General features: G+C 50.6%; 1 protein-coding gene across 1 annotated transcript; it reads left to right on the top strand.

Annotated features, from left to right (window-relative positions):
* The first annotated feature begins 2,217 nt into the window (after positions 1 to 2,217).
* On the top strand, positions 2,218 to 21,970 carry LOC122389278. The gene is made up of 8 exons (XM_043381156.1): positions 2,218 to 4,451; positions 8,013 to 8,195; positions 10,867 to 11,010; positions 13,123 to 13,241; positions 14,069 to 14,363; positions 20,483 to 20,618; positions 20,813 to 20,971; positions 21,351 to 21,970. Exons 1-8 carry the CDS (start codon positions 3,049 to 3,051, stop codon positions 21,561 to 21,563), a joined length of 2,652 nt encoding a protein of 883 aa, XP_043237091.1. The 5' UTR covers positions 2,218 to 3,048; the 3' UTR covers positions 21,564 to 21,970.
* Positions 21,971 to 22,430: the final 460 nt, after the last annotated feature.

Here is a 22,430-nt window from a genome sequence, read left to right as displayed (position 1 = left end):
TATGAACTAGAAATTTAAAAACATCCAAATAGAGCCTCTATTTCTTGTCCCTATCGATATGTCTATTCAAGGCTTTTCCTTCCTGAGTCCTACCTTGGCTGGTACTATGCATCGCAAGCTAACGTCTCGCAATATGAATGGCGGTTTCGACTTATCTCGCTCTCGATGGCAAAACATATCCTCGGCACACCTGTTTGTCCGATTTTCCTCCACCGGAGCCACAGAATCGCGTCATTTGTCGCAGTCGCGGTGAGTTGTGGGACCGCCTCTCACTGCGGGGCCGTGAGCCATTCACCTCTGCCCTGTCTGTCGCCACCGCACTCTGGAGAGGTCACACCTGGTGATTTACCCTGGCCGACAGCCCACAGTGGCGGCGGCGGCGGTGACGGTGGTGATGGTGGTGGTGATGGTGGTGGTGGTTGTCATGGCAACTTCAATGGTGCCATGGTGAATCAGGACGAAAAAGAAATACCTCTTAATTAAATTTATTTTAAAACGTATCTTTAAAAATGAATAATATCTATAATTATATTTTTCAGACTATATCGCTGCAAACTGTAAACGCTGTAAAAACATATCGTTGCAAACAGAATTGATGACAGACATGAGATGACGCCGCAGCGGACACAAGCATATTTTTAAAGGCACAGGAGATGACCTGTCGGTGGCGACAGCCGACAGCCGGCGGGAGTGGAGACGGGACCCAGCGCTGCGAGAAATAGCGGGGGCTAATTTTGGCCACAGGTGAAGCACCCCAGCCTCCAGAGGGGCGTCTCGGCCCATCGGTCATAGCTCTCATAGTGTTTCGATCATCGCACGTCACCCTGGCAGCCCACGCAGAAGAGTGTCACGGCTTTACACTATGACACGGTGTCAGACATGTGGGGACTGTGATATAAGGGAGACACGTACGACTATCTCCATGCCCTGAAAAAATGAGCAGGAGGGTCTGCGGAAACTGTTTGAGGGACTTATATATTATTTGCTTTAGAACAAACAACAGCACTTGCAATGATCACGCGCGGTGAGCTCAGCCAATATCTACTCTGATTGAGCCTAGCGACAGCCGGGAGCGACTATGCGATCTGTGTTAGAGGAAGATCCGGGGACTGCAGGCGAGGTCTGGGGAAGGACTGCCGGCTCGGCAGCGGAGTGATCGGCGGCGGCGGCTCACCGATTTACGGCCGAGCTCTGCGGGGATTTGTCGCGGCCTGGTTCCCTCCATGAAAGCTGATGGGGTCGAGCGGGCGCCGCATCCGCCGCCGACCGCCGAGATTGCCGGCGAGCCGCCCGACGGAGCCGGGCCGCTGCAGGTGCCGCCCGTCCTGATTTACGTGTCAGCTCGGATGAGCAGCTGTGCGGCGGCCGTGCCGAGCTGCGGCGGCTCATACGCGGCCGGCGAGATACGGTGCTAGTTACCCAGCCTCGTACCGTGACCAGGAATCTACGAGCCGCCGCCCGCCGACCGGCTGATAGCTCGCTAACGAATAATTGAGCGCCGCCTCCGACACGAATAGGGCATCGGCCAAATTCCCCCGGGGATAAGCCGGGAATGCCATGCCTCGGAGGTATCCAAGATGTGATTTTCAAGAGTCAGTTCTGGAGAAATATGATCGGTGGAAGAGTGCCACTATTCGCAAGCCGACAGACTACACCACTCCAGAGAATGTAGCAGCGTGGCCGTTTTTAACGTCGCCAGAGGATTATCTGTCAATGATGAATTATTGATAGCTGCACAGTCAACTCGGGGTTCTACTAAATCCGCCTCTAATCTATTGCCGGTATGACCACCTGTGCTTTCCCCTCGCGGCCATGCCTGTCATCTGGACTCGTAAGGCAGCGAATGATGTCACCGTGACCGATAGTATTTGGAATGTCAGAGCTCGTTACCATGACCTGGTCTCGAACAGACAAAAACGCGTCGGTATTCGCAAACAATGCTGATCAGTCGAAACGCCCGCGCCTTTATTCGGGAGTGTGCTGAGGGCTGGGAACAAACTCGGTGAGGGTCGCGATGGCGCCGTGACCTTCCCTCCTGGTCCCGCCGGCCGCCAATGAACGTTTCTTTGTTTTACTGCGTGAGCGCGCCACCGCCGGCAGCGCTAATGCGAGACCGCATTTCGCCAGAACAATTGGCGCCTGACACTGATGACGTAATCTGTCAGTGCCGCGCTCCGCGGCCGCCGCGCCGGCCGGTCCGCGAGCCAACACGGTGGTCCCCCATCTCCTGTTTGCTCTCTGACTTTTACTTTTCGGCATGTTTTCCCAGTGACCGACAGCGAATATCGGGCAGACGGTCTTGATCCGCGCTCTCCGATGGGCGCTCGCGAGAGGGCTCGTGGGACGGTGAGCTCCGGCCGCGCTGGTGTGTTGTGTTGGACACACGACGTGATTCAGACTCAGTGGTGACGGGGAGGTGGTGGCGGTCACCCGCGCATGGATCCGTACTGCGCAGTGATGACCGGTTGGTGAGGCACCAAACGCGCAGATCGAGCCAGCTTGTCTAGGGCGAGCTGAGCGACTCTGCGAGACGAAAGCGACAGCGACTCGGAGACGAGACGAACTCCAGCTGGTAGGTCAGAAGAGAGACGGATGGCTGTTTGGCTCGTTTCGAAGAAGCTGGTTCAATTTGATCTGGCTCGAGGTGAGGTGATACCAGAAGAACTCGACGAAAGCTGGCGGTGATGTAAACGAGAGCTGTGAAATGCGGCGCGGAATGCCGAGTCGGCCGTAACTTGTCAGTGGAGAAATGATGGGCGACTGAAGACGAGATACAGAAGAGACAAGCATCAGCGAGAAGTGAAATCCGGCGACGTGTGAGTAATTCACAAACGGAGTGGTCGCCGGTTTGTGATGTATGTCACTGATGACCGACTCGAAGCAAAAATCAGACTTTGATGCGAGTGAATGCTAGCTGAACGCAGCGACGAACGGTGACAGTCAAGCTTATTAAAAAAGCAAAGAGACAGACTGGTTAATGGCAGTGCCAACATTACATGCGGTGTTTCGTACACTGCGCTGCGCTAAGTGATCAGTGACGCCGCCGTCATGTCTGCTGTGACGGGCTCCCCGTCGCCGGCTCCGTGTCTGTCGGGGGCGGAGCCGGGCGGCGCCGGGCCGCTGCTGGGACCGGCCGGGCCGCTGCTGGGGCCGGCGCTGGCGGCCCGTCGCCGGCCGCCGCCGGCTCACCTGCCCAACACGGCGCGCGTGCTGTCTCTCGGACTGGACGAGTACCTGGCGCTGGTCTACAGTCAGCTGGCCGGGCCGGCCGGCGTCAGTCGCGCCGACGTGCGCCGTCTCTGCGCGCTGCTGGCCGGCGCGCTCGGGCGGCCGCCGCAACCGGCGGTATTTCCGGCCGACGACGACACCGACGGCCCGACCGACGGAGCCGACGGCGGCCGCGTCGGCGGCGACGGCGACCAACCCGCGCTCGACCTGGAGCGCTTTCAGCAGGCAGTGTGCGCGCACTTCGGCGTGGCGGCGCGACCGGCGGCCAGTGCGCCGCTCGTGGATGTGGAGGTGACCGTGGAGCGACGCGCTGCCGTCATCGACCAGCTCGACAGGAGCATCGCCGGCGCGCGCTCGCCGTCGGCGGCGACCAAGCGGCGTCGCGGTGTGCGCCTGCCGCGGGCTGGTCGCGCCGGCAGAGGCGGGGGCGCCGCGGACGGGTCCGACGAACCACCCGTGAGCCTGCTGCTGTTGGAGAGGGAGCTGACCGCGCTGCGGGAGCTGGTGGAGGACCTGAGACGCTCGCTGGTCGAGTCGGACGCCCGCAACATCGGGCTGGAGGTGCGCGCCAGACGCACCCCGGAGAGGACGATGGGCGGCGCCGCGGAGCCGTCCGACGCGCAGCCGGCCGAGGACAGCCGGGGCGGCGGCGAACACGGCAGCGGCGACGGCAGCGGCGACGGCAGCGGCGACGCGAGCCGAGATGGCAGTGGTGATGCCAGCAGAGATGGCAGTGGTGAGAACAGTGACTCGGACCCCGCCTCGGACCCCAGCGTCGGCTCGGAAAGCTCCGAGCCGCCGGCTGCCAAGCCGCCGGCACTGCCGCCGCGCCCTAAATCGTGCTGCGCCCTTCTGTCGACCTCGAGCACACCCGCGAGCCGTGCTGCCCCTCCCGTACCGCGGTCGATTCTGGTGGTGCCCCGATCCGCGCGCGACAAAGACATCGAAGCCGAGACGAATCGATCAATCAGTGAATCCCAGCGTAACTTTGACGCGCTGATTCGCGAGCTGCGAGCCATCAGTGAGCCGCGAGCGCCTTACCACCCGGAGCTCTCTCTGGAGGACGAGCTGGAGCAGACGTACGAGGCGCTGCAGATGACCCAGACTGACCTGGAGAGGTCGCGGGCCACCATCCACGGCACGCGCACCCACCTGCGGGGCAAGGACCGTGAGGTGCGGCTGGCCAAACAGGACCTGATCGCAGCGGAGGCAGCCGTCGCCAGGTGAGCCAATACGCTGTCCTGTTTGTTTTCAGATGTCGCGCTGAGTTTATGTATTTGAGTGCAGGCGCGGCCACAAAGGCTATTTTCGCAACAGCGACTGCTGGTGAGTCATGGAGGTGGGCGTTGACAGCCTGCGTTAGCGCGGCAGTCGGGTGGGGCTTTGATGTCACGCATGTGGTGATGACAATATTGGTAAGCCAATAAACACACACCTTGAATATTAATCAGTTGAATGATGAATGAATTACAATGTGAACGTCTTTTAAAAATCACACAAAATATACCGTCTTTTCATTTTAATTCACTAAATCTTGAATTGAAAACCTTTTTCAGCCATGAGCGCAAAAATATTCCCAAAACAGTGATGCATTCATAGACATCGCTGCATAGAAGCATCCCAGGTTGAGTTTTCTTAGAAATATAGACACATTAGATCGCGTTATAATCACTTCGTTACATGTCAGAAGCATAAAGCTCTTGTAATACCAAAGACTCGAAGAAATAGGAGACTGATGAGTTTGCCATTGAAAACCACTTTTCAATCCGACCGAGCATCTTGTTCGACAAGCTTTAGTTTGGTTGCAGATATGTTTGAAGATTGTGAGCGTCCTGGCTCAGAAAAACAATAGTTTTATACTTTATTTCCTGAAATCGGAAAAGGCGTGAATACTGAACCTCTCTATGATTCAAATTCGCAGCCTATCTAGATTAAACGACAAATGGTGTGAGTTATACAGAGGCCATTAATTTGTGGAGAGGAGCAGGTATTTGTGAATAATGTATGAGTTGCGAAATTGGAAATTTATCTCCGTGTTGACGCTCTTTCCACACAAACCGTGACCGAGCTTCTCACCGCCAAAAATAAGTGTCGGTGAAGACTGATATATCGTCGATGCAGCGTATATTGATGAAGCAGAAAATTCTTAGCGCTTTAAGTAGGTACATGAACTCTCCGAAACCACTATTGGTAAGAGGTGGATCATCTATACGAACAATTTTACTTCAACTAATTTTTCGGAATGAAAACTCACATAGATGCAAAAGCACATATCTCCCATCGCATTTTATGTCTCTTGACAATGCAATTATCATTCCGGATTAGGGTTAATTATTTACAAGCTCTCTGATACCTCGATATAAGACCTTTTCGATCTTTTTAGACACAGCTCGTCAGGAGGCTGCCTTTTCTGTTCCAGTGCAGCCCAAATATTTGACGTTCACCTTCAAAGGTTTCATCAAGGCACATCTGTTCGGGGCGTTCGGTAGACTCCAAGTTTTTGTTCACTCCTGCCCACATCAAACGAAACCACGGAAAGCAAACTCTGGCTTGGCTCGGCCCTCGCATCTGCTCACGCTCCGACAGCATTAGAGGATAGGCGATCACTGCTTTAGTTATTACGGAGCGAGCGAAGCGAGCGGAGTCTTACGTAGAATAACGGAAATTTCTGAGTATGAGCGGCCGGCCGGCCGGCCGGCCGTGCGGACGCTTTTGCGAGGCTTATATCTCAGCAACCACTTGACCGATTTACACGCGGTAATTTTTATAGGGTAGCTTCATTCCTTCTACCAAGTATTGGACTATTCCCGATGCATGTGAGTGACCCCTTATGCACGTGCCACGTGCAAAACGAAGAGGTGTCAGTTTTGCAATTGTTGCAATATTTCGGTAACTACTTGGCCGATTGCGCTGAAAGTTGGCATGTAGGTAGGCACCCACTAGGCACTGCATGTCCATGTGCCAGAGTTGGGGTGCTGCTGCACGTGCGCACGTGCAGGGGTCGTTTCCAGATCTCGAGAACGGCTGGACCGATTGCGCTCAAATTTGGTACACAGTTAGGGACCGGTTAGTAGGGTGTCGTGCAAAAGCCAGTCGGGACCCATTTTGCACGTGCGCACGTGCAGGGTGCCGCTCCCAGATCTCGAGAACGGCTGGGCCGATTGTGCTCAAATTTGGCAAATCGCTAGAGACCGGTTAGTAGGGTGCCGTACACAAGTCAGTTGGAGGTACCCCCTCGAAATTTCGCACGTGCAAGGCCCACCCTCTCGCTCGCTCCGTTAGTCGCCCCATAAGGCGTTATACTGGTGTAATAGCTACATTTATTTGTAAAATATCGTCGTAAAAGAAAACTATATATTATAGCATGAAGTTCGGAACTCACCATCGCATAGCTGATATGCAAAAGGAAGCGATGTTTTAACATGTTGATAGCTCGGATATTGCTTCTACTCGTAAACGGGAGTTTATAATATCAAAAATCCCATAAACTATGCCTAACGCATAGTCCTTTACATTCGAGTACCTCTCCCATTTACGTTACGTGCTACAGCTCCCCTTTCACACAGTCCATTTTCTGTCATTTTCTCTTTCCGCCACCCGTACCATCAGTCTGTCTCGCCACGGTGGCGGTTTCCACACAGCGAGCTGGTTGTGCGGCGCGTCGTTTTTGTCGCATTCCGGCGCCAAGGTGCGGCGAGAGTGACGCGCCTGTCCCAGTGCCCCGGCGCCGCCCATTGTCACCGCTCGGTGTCGCTTTCTGTGAGGTACCACCACGGGCCGGCCGGTTCCCATACATTCGCCGCATTGTGGCCCCGAGAGGTGGTGGTGGCCTGACCCCGTGGGATAGACGCTGGTCGTGGCGTATTGGAGCGCCTGGCACTCGACTAGAGTGGGATCTCATCGATCGAATCGCTTTTTCATGGTAGGGAACTTTCACTAGGTGAAGACTGAAGATAGATAACACTGGTATGCCCGATCACCGAAAATAAGCTTGTAAAGTATCACGGAACGATCTCCAACATTGCGAAACGAATCGTTTTGTGTGACGAACTCAGCTAAAAACATACACATTAAAACGGTGATAAATTTGTTGGCAGGCGTTCGACGAATAAATAAAAAGTGTTGTGACATTTCTGTGCATTTCCACAACTCGTCACGCAATGCTGAAACTAACAAGCTCCGGGAAGCTACCTGCAAGATGAAACTGCAAGCTTCAGACGATTTCCATTGCCACATCTTGACGCCCCCCCCCCCCATGTCCCTCCCTGTTTAATTGCTCACTCGTTTCCCTCGTTTAGATTCCGTTATGCCCGGTCTCTCGTCACGGGCTTTCCCTTCCGTTCATTTGTCCCGGCTCCGTCTATTGTTTCCGCCCTCCCTTTCTGCCGGTGACATTTCTATTCCCATGGTTCAATGCGTGCTTCGCACGAACCCTTTGCATGCTTCTTCAGCCCGAACGAGTCATTACTCTAATGTGTCTTTGGTACTGTGGGAAGACCTACCATGCCGGGGATCAAACGAACTCGAGGAAACGCTCATGGATCAAAACTGGAGTCTTTGTTATCAAGAGCATTAGTTGAATGGTGAATTGTGGTGCACTACTAAACGAATCTCATAATGCTCCTGGAAGTATTTTGCTACGTCACCTGATGTGATCTCATTGCTCTACATTGCCATGGGCTGACCTTACCTAATGCCATTGTTACGAGTATTCCTATGCGCTATACAGCTGTGCAGTCTGACCCACACTCCTTGCTGACCGGTCCGTGCCACCCGCTCGCCAGGCTGCAGGAGCAGGTAAAGCAGCTGCAGAGTGACCTGCAGGCGTCGCAGCACCAGCACGAGATGGAGCGGCTCGCCCACGAGCGCACCTCCCACCAGCTGGGCTACACGCGCGCCCAGCTGGCCGAGAGTCAGACGGCGCTGGAGCAGAGTCGCAGCGCGCTCCGCGACCTCCAGCAGCTCAGGTCAGTATGGGACATTTCAGATCCGTATGGGACATACAGCAGCTCAGGTCAGTATGGAACATACAGCAGTTCAGGTCAGTATGGGACATACAGCAGTTCAGGTCCGTATGAAACATACTCAGGTCATTATTGAGTATACTGCTAGATGACATCTTTTTTTTTACAAGTGAACTCAATGCAAGAAGTGAAGTCTTCATGTATACCGACGGAAAATTGTGACTGAGCGGCCGGCCATCCGGCCGTGGTAACACTTTTGAGAGACATATCTATGCAGTGACCACCACCTTCCGACCACCCGACCACCACGTTGCTTACCGATACAAACACGAGACTTAAACAGTCTGAATCTATAATTGACATTTTGCACCCGTCCTGTGCTGGATAAAATGACACACCCAACAGGAGCACTAAAGCCTGCCAGAATGGAATGTCAATTGGACTATCGCAATATTTGCCGCGTCTTGCGTGCCGCTTATTCTCGGCATTGGTCGCATACCCACGAACAGTACGCCAGGCGCACATCGATTATTGTGTTTGTGATTGGCGCCTGCCTCGTCACTGGAGTCTTTTGACGATGCATGGTTTGGTCACGTGCTCAGGTGACATATCACGTGCATAGGTAGGGTAATCCAGACCAGACTCACCTCGTGACCTAAACAAAATATCATACAGTAACCAGTGTAGGTAAGCAACGTAGCTACGGAAAAGTCAGCTACTACATATTGCTAGTATGAAGCAAAACCATAAGTTCGCATATGTATACGGTCGCTTAAAAATAGCGATCTATGTGTAATGACACATGACTTCAACAGGATCGTTTTCCGCTCAGCCAGCCACGGACATAAACCACGTGTAAAGGCTGGCCCGCACATTGGCGGGCGTGTCCCGATATTTCTTCATCCCGCCGACATTTCACTATTGTAACAGGCAGGAGCTGGAATGGTATTGCTTCGCCATGAGAATTTGTGGCTCGTGAGAAAGGCGGCGCCGCTATTCTGCATTGGCCTTGGTTGCTGGGAGCTGGGAGGGTGGGCGTGCGGTGGGGTATGTGCAACTGCAACCTGTTCTTTCACGTGTCATAAACACGATGAATACGATTATTTCAGTGTATCCATTTGCGTAAATACACATGCAAGTGTTGCAAAGCATGTATGTCCGAGTATTGTCCGACGCAAAGCATCAAAGTCCTAATGATGCTTTGCTAATCCGACATCATGACGTCACAATTTTCATTTTGAATCCGGAAGCTCGAAGCCGGAACGGCTAATTTGCCAAGATCAGCACGTTATAGCATTCGACATAAAATCACAAACCACCTGCCAAATTCTTCATTGGATCTTCACACCTGACTGAAGCCTGATAAAGGATCCATTCTGTCTGGTAGCTAACTTTCCGGTGGCTGGCTGCTGTCTCAGTTATTAAAGATAATCGTCGGGCCAAAACTCGGCACAGCTGTTTTTCCATGAACTCGAGTGGATCGCGCTATCGCAGACCGGGCGATGTGATCAATTTCTGACTCAAAGTCGGACCTATCTTGGTGGATTTGGAAGCCACGTGTCCGATCGATGGTGAATCTAGTCGCCAGCAGCCTTTGCTTCGAACTGGAGAGGACGTTCGTGTCACATTAGTGCTTGCTAAGATCGTTTAACTCATCCTTCACGTCCTGTTCGTCCAGGTTCATCTCCTCTCGTCTCCTCTCTAGACTCATTTCGTCTCGTCTCGCCTGGTCTCGCTCCGTCCCGATTCGTCCCTGCTCGTCTCGCTCCGTCCATGCTCGTCCATGCTCGCCTCGTCTCGTTTCATTTCGCTCCAGCTCGTCTCAGCTTCCTCAGACCGGTCCAGCACGCGCCACTACTCGGCAGCACGTTCCTGCAATGGTGCCTAATTTCCCCCCGGCAACCGACCTCCGCTCGGGCCGACCAGCAGCGCCACGCCGACTGCACGACCAGCGCCGTGCCGCCGGCGCCCCATGGGCCGCCGTTCTCCCAGCCAGAACAGCCCGGGGTTCCAGCCGCCCCAGTCGCTCTCGGCTCCTCACACACACTCACGCGCCGCCACTCGGAACGACCAGGAGCGCTGCCGCGTGCCGTGATAAATGGAGCTGTCTCGTGCTGCGCGACCGGCTCCCGGTCGCCGGCTGCCGATCTGGTTTTATTGGCCGTGCTCGGTGTGGGGCCGGCTGCCAGCCAGCCCGGTCATGCGAGGTTATTTTAGCGCCCGGTGGCTTTATGAAAAAGGCGCCGTGTCTGACGGGTGGCTCTGGCGGGCAGGATGAGAGGGTCTGTGAAAAACTGGGTGAAATGGAGTGCGAAGTACGGTGGGGAGGGGGCGGAGGAACCGACTGACACGCACAGCTGAGTCTGTGACTCGTGAGCAGTGATCTTTAGCTGACGTTGCATCGCAAGAAAGAAGTACTGGTGTAGGTGGACGCGCGAGTTAAAGGCCTCTGTTTCCCAAGAGAGGTCGTTAAGAGCCACAAACGGCATTGATAAGAATAGTAGAATACTTTGATATAATTACCCCAACGCCCAACAGTAACCTTTTTTACTTACCTTTTCTGTCCTCGATTTTCTGATTTTCGACTTCTGACCTCTAACCTCTGACCTTTGACCTCTAGCTTCTGACATCTGACCTTTGACCTTTGACCCCTGACCTCCGACCTCTCCTGCAGGCGTCGGGTGCTGGCGGAGCTGACCCAGACTCGCCACCTACTGGTGACCGCCCTGTGCCGGGTCAGACAACTGGAGGCTGCCTCTGAACAGGTGCCCGTCCTCGAGGCACGCGTCCACCAGCTGGAGAGCCTGCTGAAGAGAAGGTCGGTGGCCATTAGAAGACCCTAATGGATAGTTAGAATGAAACGGTAGTTTACATATAAGAATCGATAGCCTATCTAGTATCTATAGTTGGTACCGACTGTTTTAGTAATAAGTGTTGATCTGTCTTCCAATCAAACCATTGTTTATTGACATTTGAACTGTTTAAATGGCTTGAGGATTTAGGAGTGTTGTCTCTGATCATCTCCCTGGGACGGGTTTGAGGTTTTCTTATCCTACACTGGCCATTTTCCAATAACGGAACTTGTTTTCTAATGAAAGCATTCTCGGCCGTTATATAAACATAATTTAAATGCATTTATGCAATACCATCATCATTGAAGATACCATCATATTCTTACAGCGAGCATACCAAAACAGCTGGGGGTCCTGGAGAGTGAATAGGTAACTCAAACGATTGCAATCATTGCCATCCATTAAGTGCACGGCTCAGAAGAGAATCACTGCAGCGCTGAGACAAAGGCGGGCATACATAATCCGATAATAATAGCCTTATTCAGCTGTCATAACATCAAACATCGAACTCGACATGAACCACGCTGCTCCATCCCCTTTTACGTCGCGAATAAATTTGCCTTGATATACGGGACCGTTTGATATTAAACGTATTATTGTGTAACCGGAGGGCCGATATAAACACTTTTGAACACCATCTAATCGAATGCCCAGCACCCAAGCTGACGGCATCTCTGTATGTTTTAGACCCTTGCCATACATAGTGTTAGATCCCGGGATAGCAGGCTGACCCGATGACCGCATAGCTTGTGGTCCAGATAGATGTGGAGAGGAAAGTCTCAAAACCCTACACTTGTTATGCGCTTTTTATATTGGGTAGACAAATTGAATCCGTGGAACTTTTAACCCTCGCCCGTAAACGGCGATCTGCCACCTTCGCCCATGCAGGGGGGGGGGGTTGGTGCGACCCCCCCCCCTTGGCGTTTGAAAACGGAGCGTCGTAGAGCTTAGCGGAAAAGACCAACGGATTGCTCTCGCCGAGATCTCGCGATTGGTGGTATATTTTTTGGTCCTAGGTCAACATTTGACCTACTTTTGACCGGTCAAAGGTCAAATTTTCGGAAAAATAGACTTTTTTCAACTTTCCGCGGCGATTGCGGCAAAACGGTGGGAGATATCGACTTGAAACCTTCACAATCGTGTTCCTTGATCAATTCTCTATCGTTTGGTATGTATTTCGTTTCCCTAGCTCTAAAAATGGCGCGTTGGGAGCGCCAGAAGTCGGCAAGGTCACAGTCGGCGGCAGAAATTCGAAAAATCAAAATTTAAATTTTTGAAATCTGATTGTATTTTTGGATTTGGGAGGTCCATTTGCTCCCTATAGAAGCTAATATTGCTGCATATTCCCATTGAGGTGACAAGAATTAGCAAAATAGTGGTTCGGGCGCTTTTCAAAAATAGTACCGGACGCTGTTCCTCTTGTGACGTCATAGCTCCGTGACCTGACCTGACCCGGTCAAGTTTCTTATACCATATGATAGCCAATACTTGCCCCAACATGCATGGGAAGTTTCATCACGATCCATCAACCGATGTCCGTACCACCGGCAGGAAACCTCGGGCGTTGGCACTCAGTTTGTGAAAATCTGGCCGGAGGCTGTTCCCTTTGTGACGTCATAACTCCGTGACCTGACATGACCCGGTCAAATTTTTTTTATCAAAAGATGCGCAAGGTTTGCCCCATAAGATACCCAAAATTTTGCGGCGCGCAGCGCCGCCGTTTTTGCACTATTTCCGAAAAACCTCAGGGGGGGGGTTGCACCAACCCCCCCCTACATGGGCGAGGGTTAATGTTTCAAAAGAGAAATAAACGGGTCGGAAAGAACAATGTAATGCCCCTGTTGCCTTCTATCTATCCCCCGTTCTCAGCTATAATCTAACTTAGAAAACCATTTCCTCTGAAGCGCATGAAAGTAATGCCATCAGCGAAGGCATTGCTGAAATTTAACTTCCGATTCCAACAGCTCATTGAAATATGTGACAAGCGAATTATGTTACAAACTATGCAAAAAAAGTAGATTAGTAGCTGTCCATTTTCCACTCAGAAATTAAATGTTTTGTGCGTCTGCGTGTGCCAGGTCCAGCAGCCAGGGTCGCCCGGCGTCTCATGTGGACAGCGGCCTCTACTCTACCTCGGAGAGTGACCACGAGGACACGAGTCACGCGCAGCACAACCGGTCTACCGACACCACCTCAGGTGAGTTGACACAACGACATATTTCCGTTGACACTGTGTCTTTGACACAGCTTGGCACAGTCGATCAGCTGCCTCTAGTGACAACGACACAAGCCGTCTCCTATTTCAGATGAGCTGATACCATTTCCTGCTCACTGCACCATCCAACCCGAGGCGTCAAAAGGAAATAAAGCGTGCATTCCATTGTTTCGCCGCTCAGTTCGTTTTCAGGATTCACTCAGTGCAGTCGGCGGGGGCACCCTGTTACACCGTTTCCTGTCGGCCTGTAACGGCATATCTATATCTGTCGACCTTATTGAAGCTGATTCCATGGAAAAATGTAGGAACAAAAAATTGTAACAGTTACATATGCTTATAGAAAAATAGATATGTGTTGCATTGTGTGGTAAGTGCAACGAAGCAGATTTGTTTTCCTATTTATCGGTGCCACTTGTCAGTATTTTCAACCAATATTCTTCGAAGTCTCCTCTAAATAACCGAATAGTAAATGGTGGCTGGTATCTAACCATAGATATTTGATGGCCCTTGAACCTCTCTCAGCAGTCATGTGCTCTTCCAGTGGATCCGTCCAATACCTTATTCACAAGAACTCGTGCGTTCTGAGTGGTCCGCTCGACTTCATAAGAGCCGTTCATGTTTCTAATGATGACCCGTGCACTCTGCACCCTCCGTCTGCGGTGGCCAGCGCGGACTGTTGCCGTGGCATTACACGCGCGGACGCCGCGGCCTCTAAACGGCCCAACTTCGCCGCGGTAGAAACGTGCCGCCGGGCCGCGCTCAATCCAAACAAGTGCTGCATCACATTTACTGGTCAACTTTGCCGGCAGATGACTGCAGCAGGACGGCCGACTCAGGAGTCATGAGCTCTGCAGGAGGAGTCGGAGTCGGAGTCGCAGCGGGAGCAGTCGCAGCGGCTGACGTGGTGGCAGCAGCGGCCGGAAACGCAGCGTGCTCAGCGACCACACCAGAGGAGACTGGGGGAGCGGTAGAGGGGGAGCGGGAGGAGAGAGCGGAGACGGAGCCGCGCACCGAGAGCCGGGCCTCGGCCGATGACGAGCGAGTGATGTCACCGGCTGATGACGTCACCGAGGGCGCCGCCGCCTCGCCACCACGGTCCCGCAGGTGAGGTCACACACACAAGGAAATTTAATTCACTCTGATAGAATCACACACAGATTGTGGGTGGCTTGTTGCTGTGGGTAAGGTAGGCCTGTGTCTTACATACTTCTTCACTCACTGGATAATATACCAGCTACATGCATGACTTGGTGTATGACACTCTTCTCAATAAAGCCTGCTCAGTGCTCACTCGATGTTCTAACGTATGGGGAGGAACTTAAAACTTAACATGTCTGCTTCTATTTTCTAAGAAGATGTGCCATCCAGCACTGCATCTCCTGTGTTTCCAATTGTGCTTCTATCACTTTTGTGCCTTTCTCAGCTCCCTACATATCATTGCTACGTACTATTTGCATGACTTCTGCGCATTGTTTTACAAAAACTTCTGATTCGCGCTCATCGAATGTGTTAACATTTCACTACAAAAAGCTATAAGTTGTTTTAATTAAATACAGACATGCCTTAATGCTATCAAAGCATAGGTTCGTGTTCACAAGGCTCGAAGTTCGGTGTGTTCAGACTGCAAACTGCAAACTGCAGCGCTTTACCTCGCCTTACACTAGCGGCACCTGGTGGTGGGTGTAACCAGCGACGAGGGGGCGCTGATGCGGGTTCTGGCTAGGAGGTATCCCTACTGAAGGATGCCAAGCTTGCCGCTTAGTGATTTGCTGTATTGGCGGAAATTAATCGAGTACAGGTAACTGGAACGAAGCCATCATAATGCGCCTGCGAATTAATTGGCGATTTTATCGGAAGAATGATTTTTATGAAACATCTGCTTTAGAACACTTTTGTGAGCGAATTGGGTTTTAATCGAGTCATGCTGCCATGCAATCGGAGTAATGTTGCTGCCGCTAGATGTCACTACAGCCTGCGTCTGAAGATATATTGTACCACACGCCTCCACACCTATGTGGCACCCAAGGCTATAGTTGGCGGCACCGCTGCCGCTAGATGTCACTATTGTCACTACAGTTTACGCCTGAAGTTATATTGTACCGCACATCTCCAAAGCTATGTGGCACTGCTGCCGCTAGGTGTCACTACACTGCGCGCCTGAAGGTATACTGTACCGCATATCTACAACCCTATGTGGTACCGCTGCCGCTAGATGTCACTACAGTCTGCGCCTGAAAGCATGCTGTACCGCAAATCTCCAAACCTATGTGGTACCGCTGGCGCTAGATGTCACTATAGTCTGCGCCTGAAGGTATGCTGTACCGCACACCTCTAAACCTATGTTATACCTACCGCTGCTGGTAGATACTGCTACAGTTTGCGTCTGATGGAACGACACATGTAAAGCTGACTGTATGTTTAAAAACTGACCCTTTATACTGGATTGCTTATACCATGCTGAGGCCTGAAATCGCTCCCGACAGCTTTTCTGACTGAGGTACTGACATTGGTATTGTAACTAAGCGATGATATACTGGCGGGAAAAGCAAAAAAGAGCATTAACCCTCGCCGGCACAGGGGGGGATGCAACCCCCCCTAAGGTTTTTCGCGAATAACTCGCGTAAAAAGCGGCCGATCGCGACGAAACTTTCAGTACCCTCGCATTGATCAATTTTACACGTTCCCTGAAAATTTCATGACCCTGACCCCAATGACCTTTGACCTGTGACCTCTTTTCCGTGACCATGTTTGGCCGAAATCGCGATTCGGCGTATGTCGGCTCGCATTAGCCGCCCGTTTGCAAGCTTTTCGTGGTTTCAAACGTTCAAACATGTGATTTGATGTTGCTCCCATACATTAGGGTGGGTGTCAAGGTCACCTAAAGGTCAGGTCAGGTCATTGACCTTTGGTGACCTCGGGTGACCTCGGTTCACTTTTTCGAGTTTTATATTTTCTAGGCTAGTTTTTGGAGCTGAATTCGAATTTAGCAACCATTTGAACATTTACGAAGTAGTTTTGGTGCCTTCGTAACATGTTACGAAGCTGTCAGAGGCGGTTGACACGTATTACGAATACCTGTCACAACCCCTACCGGTTGACCTGACCTGACCTGACCCGACCTGGACTAAATGCTTAAAAACATCATCTCTGATCAAAACTAACACGATATTCGTGATCAGCACCCCGGAAAACCACATAGCAGCCACACTTTACGACTTTCTAACAGGTCCCGATTTTTCCCGGTTTTCGAGTCGTTGACCTGACCTGGAAGGTCACCCAATGACCTAGGACCTTAAAATTGGGTATCATCGGCTTCCTCTTGTGACGGGCAACACGCTCGTTTTTTCCGCGAAGCTCTAGCTCGATCAGGGGCCAAACGCGAGGGGGGGTCGTACCAACCCCCCCCCCCCTTGTGCCGTCGAAGGACGCGAAATGGCCTGTGCCGGCGAGGGTTAATGAGACAGAGTGCGCTTGTTTTGCAAGCTCCGAAAACCTTTCAACTTTGAAGGAGCGCGGTTTAGGATTCGTCGTTGCAGGTATTGAGGATATAGAAGGTGGGCTTTCTCGAGAATAATGCACATTGTCGTAGCAGGTACACAAAAGAATGCGTCATATTATTTGTATGCTGAGCTTATTAGGCTGAAGAACGCATCAAGAACACGCACAACGTACATTGTAAGTGAAATGTATTAGAACACTACACATTCAGAGTTAAAAAAAAACCTAAGAGACCACGTCTGTCGTCTATTAACCCGCGCCCCGTTGGGCTCTGCCGAGCAACGCGCCCGGTTGGGGGGGGGGCCATTTTGGCCCCCCCTAAGATCTCGAGAACCACGCAACCTAGCGACAAGCGGTAAACGGCGTTGGATAGCTCCAACGGGGAACTACCTTGTGACCCAATTTTATTGACCTAGGTCAAACCGATGACGTCACAGGTCAGGTCAAAGGTCCAATTTTCACCGTTTACAGGCACTTCAAGAAATGCGTTGTAAAATCGAGTAAAATGCATTTCATTGAAAATCATCGATGGGGAAATGTTCTTCAAACACATATTTTGCTATTTGAGGTCACTGATACCAGGTCAGGTCACAGAGGTCAGGTCACGGGGGGTCACAATATGAAAGTGTCGTATGATACATGTTTTATGGTCCATTTTACATGACAAATGCGATTATATGGGTCAGGCAGCCTTTGGGGCCAGCTTAGATCACGTTTTGGTCAAGGTCAGGTCAAGGTCAGGTCAAGGTCAGGTCAAATTAGGTCAAATTTTAAAGTTAATATTTTTGCATAAAATGGGTATCGAATCGATGCAGCTCGTCACGGGGAGTTCAATGGTGGTCTTTGTTTTGCCGTACGTGGTCTAGAATTGCTAAAAATTGAGTTCAAAAATTTGACGTCATCATTTTTGAACAGTTTTTTCGCTATAACTTGGCCAAAAAACGAGATATTGATCTGAAATTTGGTATGTATATAGAAGAGCGCTGGGATTATCACATATATTCCGGTTTTTTCGAAATTCGGAAAAAAATTTGGATTTTTTCAAAGTTTTTCTAAAAAAATCAATTTTTTGAATTTTTTTTTGTCAAAAACCAAAAATTTTGAAAATGCGAGATAGCAGTTTTGTAGCGCCGCTTTTTGTCTACTAGACCATATAAAGAACTTTGAAATTGCTTGATAACTGTAGATTTGGTGAGCGTTTCAAGATTGCATGTTTTTTGCTCATTTTTGCTCGAACATGACCTCAGTTTGACCTCAATAACTCCTGACCTAAGGTGACCTAAGACTTGAAATTTGGTGTGAAGGTGTCAAATTGATGCCCGGGAAGGTACTGAAAATTTGGCGGCGCTGCGCGCCGCCGTTTTCTTGCTATTCAGGAAAAACCACAGGGGGGGCCAAAATGGCCCCCCAACGGGGCGAGGGTTAATGGAGGAAACATGTTAGAAATATGCTACATGTAAAATGAATCACATGTGTACGAATATGTTAGGCAACGCAAATGGTACGACTTCCATTGGACAAACAGACTGCAGTGTGCACTAGAGGCTCCAAGTTGTTTACTGGCTGAGTGTCTCATTAGTGTAGGCGAGCTCTCGACATGTTTGGGCAATTCGGTCTCCTGTTAGTGTGAAAGGCAGCCGCTCCCACTCCCACGGTGCGACATGTGCTTAGGAGTGCTTATGGTGAATACTGGTAGTTGAATTACCCATTCACTTCTTATGGAAGTATCAGCAAATGAAAAATATAGGCATAATTTATATTTAATCTTTATTTGTAAAGACTAATGGTTGGCCAAGTAGTGTTCTCATTTCCACATTTACCACTTACTCGATCGCCGTGGAAAACTGGCGGAACGAAAGCAGGACTATTTATTCCATTTTCTTGACTAAGAATAAGAAAAAGTTTGTTTTTAATAGCCGTCGAGTTCTTTTGTATTTGATAGACACCAACATTGAAAAGGACGCTTTCTGCACTAGGAGCGCCGGTATATATCGTTTTCGGAGAGGATGATAGGTCGCCCGTTCTGATGTATCTCTCCCAGGGGCGTGGTCATGTATCAGCCTGGTCCGCGGCTGATGACAGTGAAAGGCTGCAGTCAAGGCGCCCACTCTCCATTAAATACGGGCTGCTGAAGATACAGACATTGTGCGGTGGTCGGGCCGGCAGCCCGGTACTAAATCACAGACCAAACACCGCTACATCATTTTTGATAAGGGAAACACAAACTTATTGCAGCGATGTAAATAATTCAAATAATCTCTATAATAATGTCGTATATCATGAAATGCACGCTGCAAAATCTCATGGCAAAGCGAACACGTGGCACAACTAAATAACATTTACTGTCGTTAACTGGATAAAACGTGATATGGACATACGTACCTACGAACAAGCGCAGTGCATTCTTACATCCATATACGGTGAATGGCCTCCAGTCTCGACGCGATCATGAGTACGATGATTAGCACTACACCGCGCCGACCAATCATCATCGATATGTGATGTGATTGCTACAAAGTGGCTAGAATGACTAAATTATCTATTGAGAAGCCTGTATGTGTTTATGAAACATATGTTGGTGTTAGATGTGCTAAAGCATGTGTCATTTTGTTAGATTTCTAATGTAATCAATATGGGCTAAAATTGTACGTTAACATTAGTATTGAAACTCATTTTTGAGCAGTTAATCCCAAAAACAGTTTGATCTTATGCATAAATGGTATGCATGCCATGTTATAAATACCATACGTCACTTACCTGCATTTCCGCGCGGCAATTTGCACTGCTAGTAAAAGTGTTAGGTGGCACTTCTAATTTTTACAGATCTCAACTCGTGAACGAGGGACTGTCAAAACTTGACAGCTTTTCTCGGTATGTCTCGCCGCATGGATTTGTGTAGATGCTGCTTCGCTATTGCACGTACTAACATTTGTCTTATTGGTGGAGATTGTCACAAGAGATAAGTAAAAGCAAATAAATCAAAGCTGAAGTCGCAGCGTTTCTTTCCATGCATCCTGAACGGACTTTTTGTGATTAAAAAAAAAAACATAAATATATCTTCTAATCAAAAATTTGGCATCACAAACTGATATAGCTGGACGATGTGACTTCAACTTTAAAAGTACGTTCCGATAAATCCGATGTCATATTAGGTTTTTACATTTTGTTCGTGTGCTATTTCACGCAGGTGCCGTATAGCTTTGAAAAATGTTTGTCTATAGGTTTTTAGCTTCTTGCAAACCGGTGTTGTCATTTGTCAAACACTTTTTTACGTTTTGACGTGTTGTGCTTGTTGTTTTGCTATAGATAGACATGGTAGTTCGTATTGCCTTCCTTAGGATGATTTTCAGATTTTCAATGAGAATCTACAAAGTATACAAATCATTCATTCCTCGCTAAACAAATCATTCATCGACTGATGATAATTGACGCACCCATGCGATTGATAAGTTCCCCTGAATTGCGCATTTCTGCATTTCATACACCCAATGTTCGACTTTCACTCTCGGAACGTGCATTAACTTTTTTGCCAACCAATGAGATCATACAGTGTCATTACTGTTTGTAACTTTATCAATGTTCTAAAGTTATCCCTTACAATACTATTTGGAACCTATTTTTGGCAAGTTGAATAAATGAGAGACGCGTAAATTTTATTAGAGTGTTGAAAGGCAAAGCAGCTGAGGATTCTTGGCATCTCATCGATTTGCTGTTATCGCCCGCAGCCGCCTGTCTTCGGAGTCTCGCCGTCGACTTCCCTCTGCCGGTTCGGAAGAGGAGCACGACGCACTCATCCGACTCGAGGAGCAAGTCCACTGGCTCCGGCAGCAGTTCCTCGAGGCCGAGCGCGAGTGGGAGCAGGTACGGAAAACATGCATTATCGACGACCAAAACACCAGTATCCGATTACAAATGGATTCTGGTGAAAGGAAAGTCGTCTGCTTCGAGTCTTTTCAGACTCCTTTTGAGCCGCTCACGTTAATGCTGGCATACATGCATACCCGGACCTTCAGGATCTTACCGTGACATGACCTCTGTCCTTCTGCGATGGTCAGGAGCGCCGTCAGCTGGTCGAGGAGGTCACTCAGCGTCAGGAGGACTGTCAGCTGATGGCCGGCGACATCCAGCACCTGGAGCAGGAGCAGCAGCCGCTCCTGCTCCTGCACGAGCGTGCATCCAGCGTGGTGGACGTGCTGCAGAATCTCAGACACGTGGTGAGGGACTCGAGGGAGGGGCGAGTGTAGTGCACTCATGCACGTGGTGAGGGGCTCGGGGGGGGAAGGCTAGGGTGAGTGTAGCGCACTCAGGCACGGGTCGGGGGAAGGGGAGCGAGCGTAGTGTGCAACATTTCAGGACTCTGTTGAATTCCAGAAATGTTGCAACGATAACGGACTTCCTAAAATTTTATGCTCCATTTGTGATAAATTTTTGAGTCATATATATTACATCATTTTGCCATCTCTAACGCTGCGCTGCCGTTCTCCGGTGTACCACATAACGCAGTTCTTTCACGACGGATTCTTCTACACTCCACAGACACCGCCTCCTTGTGACATTGTCTCGCGCATGACGCCTCCTCTGCCTGTGTCACAGAACATCTCCCCACGCGCGCTGGGACGTCTGGTGTACGACGCGCTGGAGCGGACACAGGAGTGCTCCTCCGGCGGCGGCAGCCAGCGCGCCTTCCGCTTTCTCACCTGTCTCCACCGATCAGCCTCGGGCTACGAGCGTCTCAGCACCGAGAGTCTGATCCAGCTGGCGCTGGAGGGACTCGGCAGGGCCGAGGAAGTCGCCGATCACGTGTGACTCGCTCGCTGGCCTCGCGGGGACCAAAGCCTGCGCGACGAAGGTTGGACCGGCGACAGTCAGGGCTGGGCCGGCAGCAGTGAGGGTTGGGCCGGCGGAAATGAGGGCTGGGCCGGTGGCAGCGAGGGCTGAGCCGGCAGCAGTGAGGGCTGAGCCGTCAGCAGTGAGGGCTCAGGCTGGGCCAGAGACGAAGGTAAAGGCGAGGTACGGGTCTGCAAACAGGGTTAGCAGGGATCACTGAGACGGAGGGTCCTGACTCTGAGTGCAGGGCGGAGCGGTGTTAACGGAAGAGCGCAGGGATCAGCCTAATGTGCTGCTGTTGACACGTGTCTGTGCTGTGTAGGAGCTTGCAAAGTTGTGATTTTCGTCAATGTTGGTAGATGCGCAATAGATAATATGTTGTCGTTTCTGGTTGGAACGATTGTGGTTCGATGGCATATACTATCCTATATTTTTCGGCGACAGAGTTCTGATACATACGCGGCTCACTCAGACAAGTGTTAACTTTCTTGAAGTTCCTACCTGAATATTACCGGGCCATGGCACCGAACGACGCACTACATCAATTTCCACATGCAATTTTTAATGGTTCAGAGTGCGAACCAAAGTTCGCGATATGCCATTTGATCCAGGATGTCCTGTAGACACAGGTTTCGAGTGAAAAGTTGTTTTAACTTGGCGTCAAGTTGTGGCCTATTAACTATGCATGCGCGGCGTTTTAGCGGTCCGAGAAATGGTCGCACTGGGAAGAGTTTGTCGCCCGGTGGCAATGCGCGCGAAAATCTCTCCTTGGATGGTTGTCAGTCTGCAATAGTGGGGAGGCGTTGAAATGCGTGTACCGCGGGGCGTTGGATATAACGCAATATA

Source organism: Amphibalanus amphitrite, unplaced genomic scaffold (assembly GCF_019059575.1).
Source record: "Amphibalanus amphitrite isolate SeventyFive unplaced genomic scaffold, NRLGWU_Aamphi_draft 000352F_arrow, whole genome shotgun sequence".
Taxonomy (NCBI): domain Eukaryota; kingdom Metazoa; phylum Arthropoda; class Thecostraca; order Balanomorpha; family Balanidae; genus Amphibalanus; species Amphibalanus amphitrite.
The sequence above is the reverse complement of the archived record's forward strand: the minus strand, read 5'-3'. Positions and strand labels throughout refer to the sequence as shown.